The following is a 24022-nucleotide window of genomic DNA, read 5'->3' as shown; positions in this document are numbered from 1 at the left end:
AAAGACAGCTGGGATAGGCTCCAGCACCCCCGCGACCCTCGTGAGGATAAGCGGTAGAAAATGAATGAATGAATGTTTTTTTGGTAAACTATAGTTTTAGAAAGATGCCACAGGCCAATATAAAAACAACCACGTGCACCAAATGGCCACCACGTCCCATTTTGGACACCCCCGGAACTAAATGGAAGGTCCTTCCACCTTTGTCTTACGGTCTTACCTGTGACGGATTCATAAATGTGCTGATAAGTCCAAGACGAACAGACAGAAAAAAATGAAAAGTTCTCTCCGGCAATAAACTCCACAGTCAAAGTCTGTTCTTCGTTGCTCGGAAGACATTTTGTCGCCCGTCTTCCACCTGTGTCACTGCTTCATGTCCTCCATTCTTTTTTTTCCCCACCTCACCTCTTGCACAAACATGTGAGAAATGTCTGTACTTCTAAGGGGAGGACTCTGATTTCAGCCCCTCCTGTTAGGAATGAGCTCCTCTCACCAATGGGAGGAGATCCGTGGAAAGAGGAGTAGAAAACAAGAGATTGGTGTCACCTTGCGTATTGTCAGCCACACAAGGGCTGCACTTTGACACACAAACGACACGTTTTTGACTTGTTTGCCGGGGGGTTAACGATGGAGACTTGCGTATGGACGCTACTTTGTCTGTGCTCAAGAGTCACACCAACACGTGAAATCATGAGGGAGTGAGCGCTCTCATTATACACAAGAAGCAGCATGCCTGACTTCATGAAGGTCATCTTTGACATGCATCGTTAAGCACAGATCAGTGGCGTCCGTCGGCAAGGAAGCTTTGCAGCTTTTACTGTGGGGAAATAAATATACAAACACTACATTTTTATGCTAGCTTTGTTTTCACAAAGAAACAGAAATTAACACTAAATAAAGTTTGCAAGTTAATAATAAACAATTACATTAAATAAAGCGGGATTTATTATGCTTTTTCCACTTTTCTGACCTATAAATGTAGTTAGAATGTTGTATTCTCGTGTTAAACGATGCCAACATTTTTGATAATGAGGTTGCACGTTTGGAAGTGAGGCCTGAAAGAAGTTTGGGATGTTTCAAAAGGCGTGGTAAAACTTCGAACTCGAACCTCGGACTTCCTTATACGGTTCATATTTAATGAAGCACATAGGTGTGTGACCACTCACAACAGAATTGGACATGCCCGGAGACAAGCCGTGGTAGGTATAAATTAAAACAGACTATTTTGACAGGAAGCACAAATTAGAATAAATACAGCCGGAATAGGTGCAGATTACCGAAGATCTAAAAAGGTTTGTGTGCGGGTTATTGTGTGTAGCTGAGCACAACTCAATACAAAGGGTTGAAAAATGAGCACAACAGTTCCCCTTTAAATAAAATACACTTTAAATATTTTTATAAATAATTAACTAATTAAATAAATAATACAATTCGTAAGAAATAATACTGAATAAATATTCATATTTTAATAATAAAAAACAAATAAATAAAAACAGGACTGGCCATGAAAACAGGACATGCAGGACTTTTTGTCACCCTACATCAGGGGTCTCAAACCCACGGCTCGCGGGACGCTAGTTCAAATCAATAAATAAGGCAATGCTGTCAACGAAGCACATAGGCGTGTGACCAATCACAACAGAATTGGACAAGCCCGGAGGCAAGCCGTGGTTGTAATAAATTAAAACAGACCATTTTGACAGGAAGCATACGTAAATTAAAAGAAATATAACTGGAATAGGTGCAGATTCTGGAAGATCTAAAAAGTTTTGTGTGCGGGTTATTTTGTGTAGCTGAGCACAACTCAATACAAAGGGTTGAAAAATGAGCACAACAGGTCCCTTTAAATAAAATACACTTTAAAAAATGACAAAATAATTAACAAATTAAATAAATAATACAATTAGTAAGAAATAATACTAAATAAATATTTGTTTTTTAATAACTTTCTTTTTTTAAATAATTAATTATTAATACATTTATAAATAATTAATTTTAATAACTTTCTTTAAAAAAAGTGATCAATCAAAACAGGACAGGCCATGAAAACAGGACATGCAGAACTTTTGGTACCCCTAATCAGAGGTCTCAAACTCGCGGGTCGCTAGTCTGAGGCTAGTTTAATGTTAGTGCGGCCCACGCTGGCTACAAATAAATGCGGGAATTATTTGGAAAAAAAACAGTAAATAGAAGTCACAAGATAAAGCAGCTCATCAAACATGTGGTTAAAGTTAACGACGCTGCTCCCAGATGGAACCGAGTACGATGCTAACTTGCTAATTGGCAAAAATTATGAAGTTTCATTAATGTCAATGTTAAAGGTAAAAAAACTGTTAATACTGTTCATTTGAATCTGAAAATAATAATTTCTCTACCCACCAGCTATATGTGGTTTCTTACGTTTTTGTAATTTGCTGTTTTATTATTTTATTTATTACTGATTGATTTATTTATTTTCTTTAGTCTTTATTTGTTTATTTATTAAAAAAAAATCCGATATTTCAGAACAGTGGAATGTTTTATCAGAACTTTTCTTGTGGAAAACCGTAACCAAAGCATTGAAAAAGTGGAGGGTATAGCAGAAGCGAAAGCATTGAAGCATTGTTTTTAATAAATGTGTTTTTTTTTTTTTAAACCTAATGAGGCCCAGCCTCACCAGACCCTAGCTCCAGTGTCCCCCAGGTAAATTGAGTTTGAGACCCCTGCCCTAAATAAACCACTTTCTTTTTCAGTTCTTATAAAAAGTAGATAAAAGACCATGTGGATCTACTGTTGTGTATATAAACTGATGTTATAGCTCATTATGTGTGTGTGTGTGTGTGTGTGTGTGTCTGTGTGTGGTGTTAAAGTCGCCACAATGACGGAGTTTACTTACACAGCTGCATGCAATCGCCAGTCTTCCAACGAGGCGTATGTGATGTGTTGTCATGACAAACGTTGTGTTCTTTGGTGTTTGTGTTGTGTATTGTGTTGAATTTGCTGACCAAAGTGCAACTAAAAGCAGGAGTTGATCTCATGCACACAAACATGCACACTTCTCACAGAGATGACAACCCTTGATCGCCCGACTATAAAGGGCAACATGTTAACCACCAGTCCACCGCTCAGTCCTACACGTTTTCCAACAGGAAACATCAGTTCAATGAATTTTTCTAGAGAATAATTCTATTTTATATGCAGTTGTAGTCAATAAAAAAATGTGCGGACATTGGGAAAGCAACGTGGAGGTTGCTTTGTTTGAGCACTTGGTATCAATAACAGGACAAAAAGAACTAGTTTGTTATGTACAAAAACGGACACAAACCAAGGACAAAAGCTTTTTGATCATATGAAAACTGGGGGCATAAAACCAATGTCACATTGTTTTCTGCATGTAAAACTAAATTTATTCTCTACAAAATGTTCATGTTTTGGCTGCCGGGAACCGACTACGGTACATTTCTATGTCAAAGCCACACAGGTGTATAAGCAGCACCCACAAAATTTACAGTAAAAAAATGATTTGTACATATGCCAGCCACAGCGGACTATCAGAGACACATGCCCACATCATAAAACGGTATATTGTGGCACGCACCAGTACATGAGGACCAGGCAGCTCTTTATTTGACAGGAGCCAATCATGAGCTATGAAATAAACTCAAGACTAGAGCCTCAACCCACTGGAAATTGCAGGCAGGTAACAATCTGACTCCTGCTAAAGTTAAAGTCATCACACAGCAACTTAACATTCAAAAGCTATGCAGGGGAAAAATATATAACTTATATATAATATAATGATAATAATGTAATAGGGGTTGCACGGCGATCGAGTGGTTAGCGCACAGACCTCACAGCTAGGAGACCAGAGTTCAATTCCACCCTTGGCCATCTCTGTGTGGAGTTTGCATGTTCTCCCCGTGCATGCGTGGGTTTTCTCCGGGTACTCCGGTTTCCTCCCACATTCCAAAAACATGCTAGGTTAATTGGTGGCTCCAAATTGTCCATAGGTATGAATGTGAGTGTGAATGGTTGTTTGTCTATATGTGCCATGTGATTGGCTGGCAACCAGTCTCTCGCCCAAAGACAGCTGGGATAGGCTCCAGCACCCCCGCGACCCTCGTGAGGATAAGCGGTAGAAAATGAAAGAATGAATGAATGTTTTTTTGTTGAACTATAGTTTTAGAAAGATGCCACAGGCCAATATAAAAACAACCACGCGCACCAAATGGCCACCACGTCGCATTTTGGACACCCCCGGAACTAAATGGGTCTATATGTGCCCTGTGATTGGCTGGCCACCAGCCCAGGGTGAACCCCGCCTCTCATCCGAAGACAGCTGGGATAGGCTCCAGCATCCCCCACGTCCCTCGTGAGGATAAGCGGTAGAAAATGAATGAATGAATATTATAATAATAATATAAATTATATATATATATATATATATATATATATATAATATAAATATATAACTTCTTAGGATAGTACACGCATTGCTTTACAAAATATCATAGTGGCCCTTGCAGTCTTTCTTTCATTTTTCACCAAATTTCCTGGAAAAATTCCTGGTCTAAACCCCTGGTCTAACTGCATTTGAGGACTAAAGTATGACTCGTTTGTTTCGCTTTCAAAAAAGTGCTGACTGACTTAGATAAGAGCCCAAGCACGGGTAAAATAAGACATATTCTTTCTGTCAACACTGCAGCATACACACAAAGTCAAACTTTGAAGTAAAGATCTTTCATGAGCGACTGCGGTCTGATGGAGGTCTCTATCATGGCTCACAGTTTATTTATCGCAATGTTTCCACGTCAACGTCAGAGACAGAAAGCATCCCATGTTGCTTCATTCTGGCTTTGCTATGAAACATGAGAAGATAAAAGTGGAGGCTGTGTTGTTCCGTCATTAACTCCTCAGCACAGCAAATCAATAACCTATTTGACACACAATATTGCTCCCATTATACTTTACTGTGGCCGTACAATTCATGGGCAATGGCAAAAAACTGATTTTCCATTTCCATTCACATTGTTTGTGAGTACTTGGTAAGAGTATTTCTCCCTGATTGATTGACATAATGTTTGCTTTTACAAAGCTTGGCCTCTTTTCATACATGTTACTTTAAGCTCCCTAAAGCTCGCTATATGGACAAGTGGTTAGCGCACAGGCCTCACAGCTGGGAGGCCCGAGTTCAATTCCACTTCAATGTTATTTTTCCTCCCTCCATAATATTACAATATTATTCTTGTCAAATTACTGCTGATTTTTTTCATTTTATGTTTATTTGGGGCTGCACGACGGTCGAGTGGTTAGCGAGCAGACCTCACAGCGAGGAGACCAGGGTTCAATTCCACCCTTGGCCATCTCTGTGTGGAGTTTGCATGTTCTCCCCGTGCATGCGTGGGTTTTCTCCGGGTACTGCGGTTTCCTCCCACATTCCAAAAACATGCTAGGTTAATTAGCGACTCCAAATTGTCCATAGGTATGAATGTGAGTGTGAATGGTTGTTTGTCTAAATGTGCCCTGTGATTGGCTGGCCACCAGTCCAGGGTGTACCCGGCCTCTCGCACGAAGACAGCTGGGATAGGCTCCAGCACCCCCTGCGACCCTCGTGAGGAAAAGCGGTAGAAAATGAATGAATGAATGTTTTGGAAATACAGCTGGAATAGGTGCAGATTCTGGAAGATCTACAAAGCTTTCTGTGTGTGTTATTGTGCGTAGCTGCTCTATAAGGAGTCCACAACTCAATACAAAGGGCCGAAAAATGAGCTTCTGCAGGGCGAACGAGTGGTTAGCATGCAGGCCTCACAGCTAGGAGACCTGAGTTCAATTCCACCCTCGGAGTTTGCATGTTTTCCCCATGCATGTGTGGGTTTTCTCCGGGTACTCCGGTTTCCTCCCACATTCCAAAAACATGCTAGGTTAATTGGCCACTCCAAATTGTCCATAGGTATGAATGTGAGTGTGAATGGTTGTTTGTCTATATGTGCCCTGTGATTGGCTGGCGACCAATCTCTTGCCCGAAGACGGCTGGGATAGGCTCCAGCACCCCTTGCGACCCTCGTGAGAACAAGCAGTAGAAAATTGGATGGAGACTTCAGTGAATATGTGAAAAATAAAAATATAGATATATTATAGAAATATTATAGAATATCATATATATATATATATATATATATATATATATAATTATAGATATAAAATGAAATAGATATTGCTAAAATGACATATTGATGTCGGTGTGGACGTGACCTCAGTGGACAACAAAAGAACACGAACCCTTTCGTCAAATCACATGACCTGAAACGTTTCTGATGTGTCCAATCAGGTGTTCTGCGGTGGAGAGGTCAGAGTTGAAAGGATTGTCATTGTGTGCGAGTGCCCAGAGGCCATGACAGGTCATTAAAGGTCATGGGGGGGAGGACACCAGTGTATGTGTGTGTGTATGCATGTGTGAGTGTTGATGGCCATGGAGCTCATTATAAATTTCACATTTCAGTGCAGAACACTTCCATATACATACACAAACACACAAACAAATCATGTTTACTGCGCTGTGGTGCTCTTTTCTCTTGTATGAACTTCCTCACTTCATCATGCATCACAACAACATGAAAAACATTCTTCTATATGTCCTGGAAATAGTAACCTTTGAATGTTTAACATCATAAGAACATCAACAAAATTATTGTATTGGAAAAACTACATGATTACAAGTCACTCCATAATACTGCATATTCCAAAAGTCCTATATTAATCTTATAAAAGACATATATTCATGCACTAGGGCCGCACGGTGACCCAGTGGTGACCATGTTGGCCATACAGTCAGGAGATCAGGGAGATCTGGGTTTGAATCTCTGCGTGAAGTTTGCATGGTCTCCCACGTGCGTGTGTTTTAACTGTCCATGGGTGAGAATGGTTGTTTGTCTATATGTGCCCTGTGATTGGCTGGCAACTAGTCCAGGGTGTACCTGATACGTGGGATAGGTTCCAGCACCCCCTGCGACCCTTGTGAGGATAAGCGGTAGAAAATGAATGAATGAATGAATCATGTTTTTATTCAGGCTGCACGGCGGTCGAGTGGTTAGCACACAGACCTCACAAACTAAGAGACCCGAGTTCAATCCAACCCTCGGCCATCTCTGTGTGGAGTTTGCATGTTCTCCCCGTGCATGCGTGGGTTTTCTCTGGGTTCTCCGGTTTCCTCCCACATTCCAAAAACATTCTAGGTTAATTAGCGACTCCAAATTGTCCATAGGTATGAATGTGAGTGTGAATGGTTGTTTGTCTATATGTGCCCTGTGATTGGCTGGCCACCAGTCCAGACTGTACCCCGCCTCTCGCCCGAAGACAGCTGGGATAGGCTCCAGCACCCCGCGACCCTTGTGAGGATAAGCGGTAGAAAATGAATGAATGAATGAATGAATGAACTTTTTTCATTGTTATTGTCTTTTTTTAATTATTATCATGTTTTTATTCATGGTATCCACACTTTGTGTGACTGTGTGACACTTAAATGTTTCAGATCATGAAACTAATAGAAATGTATAAATGTAGTATAGTATTCAATGACAACAAAACTGAACACAATATGCAATTTTTAAATAAAATGTTGTATTATTAAGGGAGAAAAAAAGGCCCTGTGTGAAAAAGTGATTGCCCCTAAAACTAATAACTGGTTGGGCCACCCTTAGTGGCAACAACTGCAATCAAGCGTTTGCCATGACTAATGCAACAAGAGTAACAATTTTCCATTCCCAAACACCAGGCATGTTCCCACCAACAAGGACACACATTAAAAAGATTCCAAGTAAGTCACTAATTTATAGATTTAATGTGGTGTCATGTGATAGCCTGGCATTAAGACCAAAACACTAAACAATGCATGCTGGATGAACACATCAAGTCTTCCTGCATTAGTAGCTACAATTACCAGCAGAGTGCTGAAGAATATGAATATGAATAAGAATAACGATGCTATAGCTGTGTTGCTTCACACTTCATTACTCCATCTTACTCCATCTTACTCCATCTCCCAGATGCACTGCTGCGACATGACAAATGACCCATTCCATGTGCAGACCTTCAATGCATCAAGAAAGACGGGGTGTCCACACTTTTGGCACTAAAATATTTCCTTATTATAAAAATACTACTATACTACTATTATGGATAATATTACATTGGCCAACGCAGAATGTGTTTGTTGGTTGGTTGGTGAATGTTGGGGGGGTTCTTTATTTTTCAATTTTAAATTAATTTTATTATTTTTTTCATAGTTCAAGCATAGAAAATCTGTTTACCACCCTCTAAATATCCTTTCTAACATTATTAGAGCCCTCTAGACATGAAATAACACCCCTATATCAACCTTTACACTCATAATACCCCAAATATTAGACATAATAAGAGAAAATATAGACATATAAAAACTAAATAAGACTCATGCTTGTGCGTGTTGCTATAAATGTGTTAGGGGACAGGAAGTGGTCTTGAATACAGCTTGGCCTGGGTTTCGGGTGCAGTAGTAGCCCGTGTTAGGGATTATTGTTATTATTGAGATTATTCAAACCTGCAATAATAGCCTGTTGTTCCGGACATCAAGTCTGGTGCTTGTGTGTCTCACATTTTAGTAACATTTCTGACACTTAGTGACCAGTGTAGAATGCTACATATAATCATGTCTTTGAATTCATTTAGCCATTTTCATGCTTGGCGAAAAATATGTAAAATGATTTTAAATATGCATATATTTTGACTGATAATAGACTGCATTCGGCCGAAACATACCATGAATGAAAAACGGTTGATAGAGAGAAGCCACAAAATTCGAAGTGCACAGTGGTGAGGGATCCTGTGAGGGAAATGAATATGTCACAGCACAATAATACACGTTTATACTAGCGGTGTGAATCTCAGCACTGAGGAAAATTCGATACACATCTCGATGCACTGCCAGCGATACGATACTTTAACGATTTTTTGGCGATACGATGCAATACAATTCACTCTCTTCACGATACAGTGTGATGCAACATGATAATTATTTAGTTTAAATCAATGCAACCCGATATGATATGGTGCAATTTCTTGTGATATGATGCAATTCATTCATTTTCTACCACTTATCCTCACAAGGGTTGTGGGGGTGCTGGAGCCTATCCCAGCTGTCTTCCGGCGAGAGGCGGGGTACACCCTGGACTGGTGGCCAGCCAATCACAAGGCACATATAGACAAACAACCATTCACACTCACATTCATACCTATGGACAATTTGGAGTCACCAATTAACCTAGCATGTTTTTGGAATGTGGGAGGAAACCGGAGTACCCGGAGAAAGTTAAAACGAACATGCAAACTCCGCACAGAGATGGCGGAGGGTGGAATTGAAAATAACGTGTTAGCAAAAGGCTTAAAAACACGATTAAATGTCATTACTGAAAGCTAAATACAAGCTATTTCTGAATCTGTATTGTATGCTCATCTATTTTCATAACTGAACATTCTTCTTACTGCATGTGCAGAAGAGTGTACTTCTTTGTATGTTTTTATAGCTGTGTGTGGGTTGTGACTCAGTGTACTACACTGTGTACTGCATTTGCCCACACCGATAAAGCGTATAGGTGTGTGTCATGGTGAGAGGAGGATATATGCTCAAGATGATAAGTGGACTTCTTGTTTGGTTTCGTGACCGCTATCAATAGCTCCGTCTTTTAGCCGCTTTCAAACCTCAATCAAGCACACACCGTGAGAGGTGCATGACCTTTGCCTACCTGCTGACATTATTCCACAACACTATATTTAATATAATGAACACATACAATGTAAGTAAGTATTAATTCATTCATTCATTTTCTAATGCTTATCTTTACAAGTGTTGCAGGGGGTGCTGGAGCCTATCCCAGTTGTCTTCGGGCGAGAGGCCGGGTACACCCTGGACTGGTGGCCAGCCAATCACAGGGCACATATAGACAAACAACCATTCACACTCACATTCATACCTATGGACAATTTGGAGTGGCCAATTAACCTAGCATGTTTTTGGAATGTGGGAGGAAACCGGAGTACCCGGAGAAAACCCACGCATGCACGGGGAGAACATGCAAACTCCACACAGAGGTGGCCGAGGGTGGAATTGAACCTGGGTCTCCTAGCTGTGAGGCCTACGTGCTAACCACTCGACCACCGTGCAGCCAGTATACTTTTAAGTATTACATGTTATCATCAGTGTACTTGTTCTTGCATTATAGCAGCATGTATATCAAACGTTTTTGTAGTCGAAATAGGTGTGTCCCAATCACGGGCATAGTTAGCTAGCTCATATTAACTCGTTTTCTGGCATTAACCATTAACCTAGCATGTTTTTGGAATGTGCACGGGGAAAACATGCAAACTCCACACAGAGATGGCCGGGGTGGAATTGAACCCTGGTCTCCTAGCTGTGATGTCTACGCACTAACCACTCGACCGCCGTGCTGCCCACTCCATAAACAACTAATACAAATACGGTAAATGTTTTGAGTGTGAATGATGGTGACATGCTATTGACCTGCCCAAAGACAGCTGGGATAGGCTCCAGCATACCCTAGTGAGGATAAGCGCCATAGAAATGGATGGATGGATTTAAATGAAAGCTGATAAAAAAGGAAGGAATATAGTCATGTACAGTGAACCTACAGTGGTCATCAATTTTAGACACACGTCACTAACAACACGTCCACGACTAAAGTAGTACTACTAATATACAGTACTACTAACAGCAGAATTTGGATGACAAACAAGCCAAAGCGGTGCCAATGTTCTTGTTCTTGTGGGTTCTTGCCCTCTAAAAGACATTAGAGCTGCCACCATCACCAGTCTTGAAATATTTAACAGTCTCTCTTCATCCTTCTTCTCACTCCATTTCTGACTCAGCATCAGCGGAGAAGCAGGATGTTGCTGCTCTTGCTCTTTCTGTCTGCCGTTTGTCACAAATGTCATCACACACACACACACACACACACACACACACATACACACACACCTTGTGAAAGTGTGCTGAATAATCATATTCATATACAAATATAAGGTCTTTTTCTTGTTTTCACCGAAATGACAATACAACATCATTTTTAATATGATGAAAAATACACAAATAATAATCTACATCAGATACAAGACATGACTATCAGTCATCATTACCTGGGTGGGTTTTGTTTTATATGCTCAACAAATATATAAATACAAAGATGAAAAACATTTTTTATGTATATGAGTTTATCTCGCTCAAATATTGTTCACAAATATGTCTAATTTCATGTTAGTGAGCATTCATAATTCATCCACCTTACAGGTATGACATCAAGATGCTGATAAGACAGCATGATTATTGCACAGGTGTGTCATAGGTGATTATGAAATCTAGCTAGTATGGCAGTTCATGAGTCAGGCATAACTGCACCACATACGTTTCATTTTAATACGCTACTTCATTTTGATAAATTACAAGTTAAACAAGGCATGAAAATGTATTTTTGTGTCAATAAAAAATACTATAAAACAGTAAAAATTAGTATTAACTTTCCTCTTTGGTCTTTTTTCCCATTTTTGCTGTTGTTTCTTTTTTCGTTTTCCAAATCTTTCAATTTTCTTGTTACATAATCTTTGTAAATGTTCCTTGTGTATCATTAGGATTTTATTCCCATAATATTTGGACTTTATTGCCATAATATTATAACTTTTCTCAACATCAATCTTTAAAAAAATGACAACTTTGGCTTGTTTTCTTTGTTTGTCATATTACAACTTAAAAATATTTCCTAATATTTCAACTCTAAGCTGTTAAAATCACAATATTGTATAAAATTGCAACTGTTTTGTGAGAGTATTACCTTTTTTTTAATTACCTTTATTTTTGACATTATTCTAATTTTTTGTAAATTTCCCAACAATTTGACTATTGTGACTTTATTTCCATATTAGTTTTGTTTTATTTTGCTTTATTTGCTTTATTTATTCTTGTAACATTATTGCTTTATTGGCAACCAATTTTTCAAAAATGACAACTTTATTTGTTGTTTGCTGGTTTCTCATAATATTCCAAATTAAAAAACATTGTACTATGTATCTATGTATATATTCATTCATTCATTCATTTTCTACCGCTTTTCCTCATGAGGGTCGCGGGGGTGCTGGAGCCTATCCCAGCTGTCTTCGGGCGAGAGGCAGGGAACACCCTGGACTGGTGGCCAGCCAATCACAGGGCACATATAGACAAACAACCATTCACACTCACATTCATATCTATGGACAATTTGCAGTCGCCAATTAACCTAGCATGTTTTTGTATAGGTATATATGTATATATGTATATGTATATATATATATATATATATATATATATATATATATATATATATATATATATATATATATATATATATATATATATATATATATATATATATATATATATATATATATATATATATATATATATATATATATATATATATATACATATATACATACATACATACATATATATATATACATATATACATACATACATGTATATATATATATATATACATTATGTATGCCACACTGTGCCACAAATGGCCCTGGGCTACACTTTGGACAAACGAATTATATTGATTATATTGATTTTAATGAAAAATATACATGTCCTCACACTATTATCAATCCAATATTACTATTAATCAATCAATCAATCAATTACCGGATCTGCCCACCCATACTTTGTGTGATCCCTATGCATAATCATAGTTCGGAGCACATTATCACTCCGACATTGTTTTTGTCAAGTCCAAAGAGAAAGTAGAGAGAAACAGTGATATAGAATAACATATGAATAACAAATGAAAAACAGACTGACCTTTGTGTGCAGTAGTAAGATGTTAATCCCACATTGCGGTTATTCCACATGAGCTTTGACCGAAAGTCAGAATGAAGACTCTTCGGGAATACTTTCTATTTAAGACGGTGGCTGCTCTTAGTCTTCTTCTGGTCACGGACACGTGTCTCTGTCATGTTGCTACAAAATCCACTTTTTCCACAAGACAAAGTCTTTGCTTCCATGTTCAGTCATCCTGCCATGGCTCGTTAGATATCCTGAAACATGAACACAAAAAGGTTACCCTCCCACATAAACCTCATCCAATAGCAGACGCTGCCTGCTTTCCCCCTTTTACGCACACACACACACACACACACACACACACACACACACATACACACACAAGGGCGAAGTTGAATCTCGAGGAGCCGTTCCTTTCTAAGAGCCGTTCAAAAAACTGACTCGTTTTGGGTTCTTTTTAGAAGTCACCCACCAGGGGTAATTCATCAAGGAAACAATCACAGGTATAGCACAAGCCCCACTAAATGACAGTTTAGCAGCACTAGCTAACGTCGTAGACCTGTAGCTAATAAAAATGTACACGTTTCTTCCAAGTGAATGAAGTGGTAAGGTATATTGACACCAAAAATGCACTTTTAGTACAAGAAAGAAAGAAAGATGTACGCATGCGCAAGTCAGTTTTCCTTTCCTTGTTTATGGTCAAACACTCCCCTCTTGTGTTGTGTGTTTTACCCATGTGCTGCTAAATAACAACCAAAAATACTTACGATTTCAATAAGTGATCCTGAACTTTGAAGCATTGTCAAACGCAAGACACATTTTTATAATAATAGAAATGTTTGAGATGGCGGTGTGTAAATGTGCGAGGAAAAGGGTTAAAGTGATAAAAGGTAAGAATGCAATGACAAGTCTTCACCTGTTGGTGGCACTATAACACACTACCGGCGTTTAATCCACCGGAAATACAAAAGATCATGAGTCAGGCATAGCTGCACCACATACGTTTCATTTTAATACGCTACTTCATTTCAGTAAATTACAAGTTAAACAAGGCATGAAAATGTCATTTTTTGTATCAAAAAAGTGTCCAAATGTTAAAAAATACTATAAAACAGTAAAACAAAATTAGTATTAACTTCCCTCTTTGGTCTTTTTTTTTCCATTTTTGCTGTGTTGCTTTTTTCATTTTCCAAATCTTTCAACTTTCTTGTTACATAATCTTTGTAAATGTTCCTTGTGTACTATTAGGATTTTATTCCCATAATATTTGGACTTTATTGCCATAATATTATAACTTTCCTCAACATCATTCTTTAAAAAGATTACTTTAAAAAGATAACTTTGTCTTGTTTTCTTTGTTTGTCATATTATGACTTAAAATATATATATATTCCTTTAATATTCCAATGCTGCTATGCTGCTAAAATCACAATATTGTCATATTGTCATATATTGTTAATTGCAATTGTATTGAGTATTTGAGTATTACCTTTTTTCGCTTAATATTATGACGTTATTCAAATTTTTTGTACATTTCCCAACAATTTGGCAATTGTGACTTTATTCCCATAATAGTTTTTGCTTTATTCTTGTAACATTATTGCTTTTTGGGCAACCAATTTTTCAGAAATTACAACTTTATTTGTTGTTTTCCTGGTTTCTCATAATATTCCAAGTTAAAAAAACATTATATATATACATATACAAATATATGTATATATACACACACACACACACACACACACACACACACACATATATATATATATTTTCTCAACATCATTCTTTAAAAAGATGACAACTTTTTCTTGTTTTCTTTGTTTGTCATATTACGACTTAAAAAGATTATCGTTATCGAAGTTTTTTCCTTTAATATTTCAACTCTACGCTGCTAAAATCACAATATTGTCATAATATTGCAACTGTTTTGTTAGAGTATTACCTTTTTTCGCTTAACATGAAAAGGGTTAAGTGATAAAAGGTAAGAATTGCAATGACAAGTTTTCACCTGTTGATGGCACTATAACACACTACCCGCGTTTAATACGCCGGAAATACAAAAGAAGAAGATGAAGTCTCCGACGCACCCTGTTATGTACACAAGTTCAGCTTCTACTTTGATTGTTTTCTAGACGTGTACTGACTGTCTTACTGCCGTGTTGAAGTCATTTTCAATGGTAAGTAAGACATTTACAAACATAATGCAATCCCCTGTCGAGTAGAACGAGGATGTGTTTGCTTAGAAGTTGAAAGATTGTGTGCAAATGATTAAACGTTATAATTATTACATTTTGTTCTGATAAATGTCAGAGCAATGATGCTTCATGGATTAACAGCAACCATGTCTTTTGGATAATTTAATATAAACAATAATTCGAACGCGAAGTGTATGTGTGCTAGTGTGATAAAAATGAAAGTGTGAATAAAGTGCGTGTTATGTGAAATGTACTTTCCTAAAGTAAATTAGTCTTGGACTTTATTAGTTTAGTTTAGCAACAGCACTTGTCAGTAAGTAAACATGTCTACAGATTTACTACACCATTACTGTGTTTAATTTTTTTCCTAGCATTTTCACGATTTGACTTTCCAGTGGCCAGGAAATGACTTTGACATATTGTGTAGCAATGTTACAAAACTTTTAAATATTATGTAAAATCAAGTGTGTGTGTATATATTCATATTCATGAAGTGTGTGAATAATTTTGTCTGATTGATTCGTGATTCATGTTTTCAACTCTTCAAAACATTATACTATGTGTGTGTGTGTGTATATATATATATATATATATATATATATATATATATATATATATATATATATATATATATACACATACATACATACATATATATATATATATACGTGTATACAGTTAAAGCTGTTGATGATGACATAAATGCATGCCAGAAATGAAAGTTATTACAGTTGCATTTTACTGTATTTTACCCCAGATTGAAGATGAATGAGGACGCATACGAGGTGCCAGAAAGGACGGAATACCGCTACCTGGTGCAGGAGGAAGATGAAGAAGAGGTGCAGTATGTACGACACAGAACCTACATCAGTCCCTTCTTGGTGCTGTCCAGACGCTGCATTGTCCTCATCTGCCTTGGGGTGCTGACTCTACTGGTTCTGGCCACCTACCTGGGCTATGTGGCCCAAACGCTCCCTCCTGGACTGGCCCAAGTCACCACTGACTGTGGTGACTACAGAGGAAGACATGTGAGTAACTTGTCATTGATCTATTCGATCAGAAATGCCATCATAGATCTGCACCATCAATCTTTAAAACTTTGGCTTAACAAATGTTTTCTATTTGTCATGAGAATAATTTGAAAATGTATTCTTTGTGTAGTAAATTATATATTATTTTCCATCTTTTTCTGTACAGTATATACCAATCGCGGTAATGATGTAGTTATTAATCAACATTTTAACCGTTCATGTGGGAAAAGAAGAAAACAGTCACGTTCCCTCAAGCAAATGAAGGCTGGTTATTGACAGCTTGTTGATGACCAGCATTCCATCATGGGCGTGGAGGAATGTGACACTAATTGGAGGCTGCGCTCCTTTTAAACCATAGCAGATGATGCAGCCTCACAAAAACAATGGAGCTGAAAAGCTGTAATGAAAGGGTACCTGTTAAATCTTTAAAAAAAAGTCTAACATCCAAACATTTGAATTTTAGACCTTAAAATGTGTAAAATTCACTTAAAATCTCATAGAAGGTCTTAAATAGAGTATTTTGAAAGGTCTTAAAGGGTCCCTGCCATGATTCATCAACATTGTTTAGCTGCGAATTATCAAACAGTATATAACATATTGTTTGTAAATATGTTCGATTTTTTAAAGCAAACGATAAATAAATTTATAATTGGAAGTAGTGTCATCGTGGTGACACCTCTCAGCCAAAACACTTCTCGAGGTACTAGATCATCGACTTGGTGAAGTATACTTTTCTTCAAAATAGTAGTCATGCCAAAAAGTCGCGTTGCTGCTGGATGTTCATAGTATCCAAGTGACACTAAGTTTGTTTTCTTCTCCAAAAGCTATCAGCTTCTTTACTTTTGTAACTCAGGGCCACACTCAAATATGGTAGGTGCGCTAATTAGCTGGTTGCCACACCAACAAAATGCAAAACGGACATTCGGTTTCGTAGCTACAGTGGTAGTTTCCCCACACTGTGCCGGGACTGCTGTGTCATTTTGCAGTGAGCTCACATGCAGTGTGGCAGAGTTACGTGGTACCCCAAAAGTATTTTGCACGGACATTTTTCACATTTTTACACATTCCAAAAACATGCATGTTAGCTTAATTGGTATACCATAGGTTTTTGTATTATAAAACTCCTAATGACTTCAATTAATGGTTTTAATCTTCATTTTGACAGAAAAATGGAGCCTACTCCTTTAAGGGCATCCCCTATGCCGCTCCACCAGTGGGTAATCTGCGCTGGGCACCTCCAGCTGACCCGGTGTGTACCGACAAAGTCAGCGATGCCAGCCGCTTCCGCAGCATTTGCCCTCAGGTGCGGCCTTTATCAAGTTCAGGCAAGCTGATGGGACAAGAGGATTGCCTCTTCGTCAACGTGTGGACGCCAACGCTGCAGGCCAACTCAAAGCTGCCGGTCATGGTCTGGATCCATGGGGGATACCTCCACATGTTGAGTGGTGGAGAACATGGCTACTCGCCCACAGAGAAGCTTGCAGCAGAAACGGGGATGGTTTATGTCAGCTTTAACTACAGACTCAATGCATTTGGCTTCTTGGCGCTGGAGATACTACGGGAAGGTTCGCCCAAGAACACCTCAGGTCAGTTTGAACGACATGCTTAGTTAGATTTGGTATCCATCTGATACCAATTAAATAGTATAAGTATCACTTTGTAAAAATAAGATGGATGCATCATCAATTTGAATCTACATCTGAATTAATTATTATTACCTTTTTTGTGATTTGTGTACAAAATACACACTATAAAAAATAAACACTATAAACAACCCAAGTATTAACAAATCAACAATTTCACCCAGAGTTATATACAAATACAGTTTGCAGATAATATGAAATGAGATGAAATATATGACCAGTCTATACAGTATGAGATCTTGCTAGTGAGTTAACATGAGGCATTATAGAAATACTTCACTTAGAACTTAATATATTGCACTTAGAGTCTTAATATTGCACATGGCGCTTGATCGGATATTGCATAGTGAATGGAATCTGGAGTAACTATACTGAATATAAAGAACAAAGTGTTGCACAGATGTACATAGTGGTGTAGAAGTCTTCACAAACTTGGGGTGAAGCAGAATACTATAGTTGTAAATAGTGGGGTCCGCCCACCTAGGGCGAGTGATGTGTCAGTGCCATCCCAACATTTATGGATTTGTTACGCATTTTGACCCATGAAAACACCTCTGCCACTGGTACTGTCCAAGTTGAAATTATGTGTTTTTAGGAGATAATGACCATATAAACTGCTAGGGTTTGAGTTTGAGAACATGATAGAAACTGGAAGTAATTGCTCTTCTTTTGCCGCAGGGAACTATGGCTTTATGGACCAGATTGCTGCTCTAAAGTGGGTCCAAAGAAACATCCACGTTTTTGGAGGAGACCCTGGCAAAGTCACTATCTTTGGGCAAAGTTCAGGTATGAAACATCCCACCGACCGACCCCCACTCCAAAATGTTGTGCTGTGTTGGAATGTGGCTAGAGATTGACAACCCTGCGAAGTTTGTTTTTGAAAAAATTCCATTGTATTAAACATTTTTGTCTTTTATCTGCAAGGTGGCACGTCTGTATGGACCCTGATGATGTCTCCGCTTGCAAAGGGTCTATTCCAGGCGGCCGTGGATATGAGTGGCTCGTACGTCTACAATGCGACGCTGCAACAGGCTGAGTCTGACAATCTGGTCTTCCTGAAGAAAACAGGCTGCAAAGACCTTCTGTGCCTCAGACAGCTGTCTGTTAAACAGATATTACAGGTATCGACTTTTTGGATTGTTTTATTTTAGCAGGTGGAGTAATATGAGCATGCAGCTTCTTTCTTTTTATTTGAAAGTAAGACAATTAAAAAAGGATTAATTTATTTGGTAATAATTTCTCCAGTATTTTCTACCTTTTTATGGGGAATATTCATTCATTCATTTTCTACCGCTTGTCTAACTGCTGCTTGTTGCTATCATTGTGGATTGTGTTCTTCTCTAAATCTGCCGGTTACCATTTTTTAAGGCTGTGCCATGGCAGCAGTACCCTTCCTGGGCTGCAGATGACCTGACTGACCTTCCCACCAGAGGGCACTTCTGCGGACCTGTCGCAGTGGTGGACGGGTATGTCCTGGAAGCGTCACCCTTTGAGACATGGGAGAAGAAAGGAGCCTATAATGATGTCCCCTTTGTCATCGGGACCACAGAGCAGGAGACGGACTTCAGGTGACACTTTACCTCATTTACATCAATTATTTACCGCTCAGTGGACACGGCGATCTAACTCTGGAGTCCTCTGTTTCTTCTGCAGCCCTCCAGCTGAAAACATCTCCATGTGGACATGGGATGACTATAGCTGGTTTGTGACAGGTACGTGTCAAAAATTTTGAATATTTCATCAAAAAAATTTTTTTTAATGGGATTTATTTAAATTAAATTTATTTAAATTAAATTTCAATTCACTGAAAGTGATGTTTAATTACTGTATTCAATACTTAATTGCGGCCCTTTTTGCACAAATCACTGCTTTAATTTGGTTTGGCACTGAGGCAATAAGCCCATGGGACTGTTGAGGTTTTATGGAAGACCAGGATGCTATAATATAATAATAATATTATATTATAATAATATATATAAATATAATATTATAATAATATAAATAATATTATGACACATTTTGGGGTTTTCTTGAGCTTTATGCCCTGAAAATGTAAATTAAGACCAAAAAATAGTTCACTGCATGCGCAATAAATATGTTGTATGCAAGTAATAATGTAAAGTTGTGTGTGTAAAACGTGTGTTGTAATTTGTGGCTATGTCTTCTCCTCTCAGAAAAACTAAAGACTTTTCGAGACGATCTTCCCAAAGATGCATTGGATCTGTATCCACGCTCAGACCCCTGCCCCACCAGAGACCGCTGTCCAGAGAGAGCATATACAACCATGGTATCTGACATCAGAGTCACCTGTCCTAATCATGATCTGGCCCAGAGGGCTGCAGGTAACTTTTCTCTCTTCTCACTTATTTGCTTCTTTGCACAGTTACGCCACAAATCTGAAAAATGTTAATACCGAACGTGTTTTTATAGTATTACAGTTATAGTTTTACAAAGACGGACTCTAACTGAATCAATTTTTCCCATAAGAAATCATTTAAATCCAAATAATTGCTTCCAGACAGCCAAAAATGTTAACACAAAACAAATTTTTATTGTTTTACAATTATACTTTTACATGCATATAAATGTCAAATTCTTCAGGTTGGGTTGGTACTCCCCCTGGATGACATACCATAGAACCTTGGTTAACATCATTCATTCGTAGCAGGAAGGCGGACTCTAACTGAATCAATTCTTCCCATAAGAAATCATTCAAATCCAAATAATCGCTTCCAGACAGCCAAAAATGTTAACACAAAACACATTTTTATAGTTTTACAGTTATAGTTTTACATGCATTAACGTGCATATAAATTACAAATTTTTCAGGTTGGCTGGGTACTTCCCCCCCAGATGACATACCATGGAACCTTGGTTAACATCATTAATTCGTTGCAGAAAGGCGGACTCTAACTGAATCAATTTTCCCATAAGAAATCATTTAAATCAAAATAATTGCTTCCAGACAGCCAAAAATGTAAACACAAAACATTTTTTATAGTTTTACAATTTACATACATGCATAAGAATGTTTGTGATCAAACACATTCATAACACAGTTGGATCCATGCGGTGTATGAATGGCACAACACACAAGGAGTAACTAACTTTTCTTTTTGTTTTTTTTCTTTTTTGTGCAGCGGCCCTTCAGAGCCCAGTGTATCGCTACGTGGTGACATACACACCTTCTGGACCAGTTAACACGTCAGCCGGTCTGCTTCCTTTTGATAGCCGCTTCTCTTTCCACTGCTTGGACGCTATTGCTTTCTTTGGAGAACTGCAGTTCATTTTAGGGAAGACACCATCTGATGAGGACAAGCGTTTCCAGGACGTCATAACGAGTCACCTTGTGCACTTTGCCAAAACAGGTAACTATGACGCCCACAAGTGTCCACAAGTTAAATCTAACGAAACACAGAGACTAGGCCTGCAATTAATGATTATTTGAAAAAAACTATTAATTGGTTGGTTGATAATTTTTTGGATTGTATTGAGTTGTGGACAGGCTGCACGGTGGACGAGTGGTTAGCACACAGGACACACAGCTAGGAGACCGTAGTTCAATTCCACCCTCGGCCACCCTCGGTGGAGTTTGCATGTTCTCCCCGGTTTTCTCCGGGTACTCCAGTTTCCTCCCACATTCCAAAAACATGCTAGGTTAATTGGCCACTCCAAATTGTCCATAGGTATGAATGTGAGTGTGAATGGTTGTTTGTCTATATGTGCCCTGTGATTGGCTGGAGACCAGTCCAGGGTGTACCCCGCCTCTTGCCCGAAGACAGCGGGGATAGGCTCCAGCATCCCTGTGACCCTCGTGAGGATAAGCGGTAGAAAATGAATGAATGAGTTGTGGACTCCTTTAGAGCCGCTACACACAATAACCCGCAAGGAAAGCTCTCCAGATCTTCCCGATTCTGCACTTCTTTCAGCAGTGATTCCATAAATTCTGACCCAAACGGTCTGATTAATTTACTCCATCCCCTAGGTACATACACTCCACTGTGATTGGTCACTCTCCAAAGCGCTCCCAAGGACTTCCAGATACTTAGGTCTGCTTTTACTGAGTGCAGGCAATCTGCAAAAAAAAAAAATCTGGATCACATTGACGTCAGTAGAACTCGGTCAGGGCCATCCAAAACTTCTTTCAGGGTTCACTATCTGATGCTTTTGCATCGCTTTTGCATCATTTAACACGATAATGAGAATGTCTTCTTCTTGCAGGTAAAATGGATAAGGAGTGGCCAGAATATCCAGCAGCCACAGCTTTCCTGTCCAGCAGCCTCCAGGTTGCCCGTAACTTTACATCGGCTCGCTGTCAGTTGTGGAAGGAGAATGGTCTGTATGCTTATGCTTGGATCAACTGATGACACCTTACCTCACAGCCACTTTTATCTTGACTTCATGTGGCTTTTAAAGGGAAAGAAAACATTGGACTCTTTTCAACATTAACAACCAATCGGTGTTGTTCCAATTGGCCCTCGCTCATAAACATAAAACGGGACAGTGTGTGAGTGGAGCACGTCGTTCCAACTCCGTAAAGTAGGTGACAGTGTTGCTATATTTAGCAACCAGTGACCAGGTCCCTTAAATGACTACGGGTCTAATGTGAATATGCCTTGTTGTCACATTCTCCTAGATCAGGGCTTAAATACAATGAAATAAGAAAATGCATTTTAAAAAGCATAATCAAAAATAGAATAAAAAAGTAGTAATCCTACAAAAATAAAGAGTCTGAAGTCATAAATATTAAGAGAACAAAAAAGTCGCAATATGAAAAACAAACCAAACAAAGGATAAAGTTGTTTTATGAAAATGATGTAAATGTTAATCTTTGTAACATTGATGGCATGCAGCTCATTTTTTTATTCATGCTCCAAAATATGAGGGCGTGCTTCTCAGCCGAAAAGGGGTGGATTGCACGCTGGTGAGGTCTTGCTCCTGGTGGAGGAGTTCAAAAGATTGGAGTGGGAGATCAACATGTGGGCTGTTATGATGAAGAAATTTTAAATCTTTTGAACAATATTGCATTTTGCAAATGAAGTGTTATCGTCCTTAGTACATGAAGTCTCACTGATATAATTTGTACTCTGCTTATCACACCGCATCACACACTTTGATAAACACTTATTCACGCTTATGTTTAATTTTTATTTTTTTATTATATCTGTTTATTTTTGTGATATTGAAAAGTAAGGAAAAGAATTACAGTGGATCCTTGGTTAGTGCCAGTAATCCATTCCAGGTCAGACTCTTAACCAAAACACACTCTAACCAAATAAATTTTTCACATAAGATATCATCGTTCCAAAAAACCTAAATATGTTTCAAAATGTATATAAATAAATATGAATGATGAAAGAAAATGATAAACAAATGAATTAACATTTTAAGTTACTTTTACCTTCATTGAAGAGTTTTTCTTGAATTCAGATGGGTTCATTTAATTCACCTCAATTAAATGGTCTTTCACTTGTAGAGCGCTTTTCCACCTCAGAGGTGAAGACGAAATAAGAAATAAATAAATAACTAAATAAATAAATAGTAAAACATGGCGGTGGTGAAATTCAGTATGTCGTCCCTAACTGAATGGCATTATTGGAGAAGTTGTATGTGTTTTTTCTTTAAGGGAAACGGGTACGTGGATACGTATCAACGTAGTTTAGTATCAAGAGTACTGATACACTTCATGTACTTTATAAGTCACATTGAATGCAGGCTTCGGGTGAACGAGAGAACATTGTACAGTGGATGTTTTTATTGATGAATTGACATTTATTGGCAAAGAGGAAGGATGCATAGGATAAGCGATGGGAAATGGGTGGATGGATGAATGAAGGATGCATGTTTTTATTGTTATATGCTCTTTTTAGAGAAATGCCACTCGATCACGTGTTTGCACTGACTACTATCCATGTCAATTAGCTCAATCAATCAATCTTTTTGCACTTTGTGGTGAGCCAATGCTATGGAGCATGTGTTATATTGAATTTACATTAAAAGTGAGGGAAATCAAATGTCTTTCTCTCTTATTGCCAAATTATTCCTACTTATTATTGCTTATTGCGCTGTGATTGGTTAGCGACCAGTCCAGGGTGTATCCCACCTCTAGACCGAAGTCACCTGGGGTAGGCTCCAGCACCCCAATGAGCATACGGCTGGATGAGAATCTATGAAGATAATGTAAGAAGGAAAAAAAAATAAGGGTGGGGACTGAAGTTCAAATTAATCATTTGTTTTTTCGCCACTATATGAAAGTTGAAATATTTGGAAAATTAAAATTGCACTTTGAGATCATTCATTTGATGTAAAGTGCGT

General features: G+C 38.3%; 2 protein-coding genes across 5 annotated transcripts in view; one reads left to right on the top strand and one right to left on the bottom strand.

Moving 5' to 3' along the window:
* Positions 1–13153, bottom strand: part of large2 (LARGE xylosyl- and glucuronyltransferase 2) — a 35097-nt gene extending 21944 nt beyond the window's left edge. The window contains exons 1-2 of one of the 4 annotated variants that reach the window (XM_058078309.1): positions 12857–13153; positions 8770–8833 (exon numbers count right to left, since the gene is read on the bottom strand). The gene's annotated coding sequence lies outside the window, so the exon portion shown is untranslated. Of the gene's footprint in view, positions 1–217; positions 815–2872; positions 2956–8769; positions 8834–12856 lie in introns of those variants that run through there. The other 3 variants (XM_058078306.1, XM_058078308.1, XM_058078310.1) reach the window with 3 other exon arrangements.
* A 1736-nt stretch (positions 13154–14889) lies between these two features.
* On the top strand, positions 14890–23721 carry si:ch211-71n6.4 (para-nitrobenzyl esterase). The gene is made up of 10 exons (XM_058077505.1): positions 14890–15015; positions 15791–16061; positions 17230–17650; positions 18386–18493; positions 18632–18828; positions 19076–19275; positions 19361–19419; positions 19882–20049; positions 20848–21075; positions 21929–23721. The coding sequence occupies exons 2-10, from the start codon at positions 15798–15800 to the stop codon at positions 22069–22071; spliced, it is 1788 nt and encodes a 595-aa protein (XP_057933488.1). The 5' UTR covers positions 14890–15015; positions 15791–15797; the 3' UTR covers positions 22072–23721.
* The last annotated feature ends 301 nt before the right edge of the window (positions 23722–24022 follow it).

Source organism: Doryrhamphus excisus, chromosome 7, assembly GCF_030265055.1.
Source record: "Doryrhamphus excisus isolate RoL2022-K1 chromosome 7, RoL_Dexc_1.0, whole genome shotgun sequence".
In the NCBI taxonomy this organism is placed as follows: domain Eukaryota; kingdom Metazoa; phylum Chordata; class Actinopteri; order Syngnathiformes; family Syngnathidae; genus Doryrhamphus; species Doryrhamphus excisus.
This window is presented reverse-complemented; position numbering and strand designations above follow the sequence as displayed.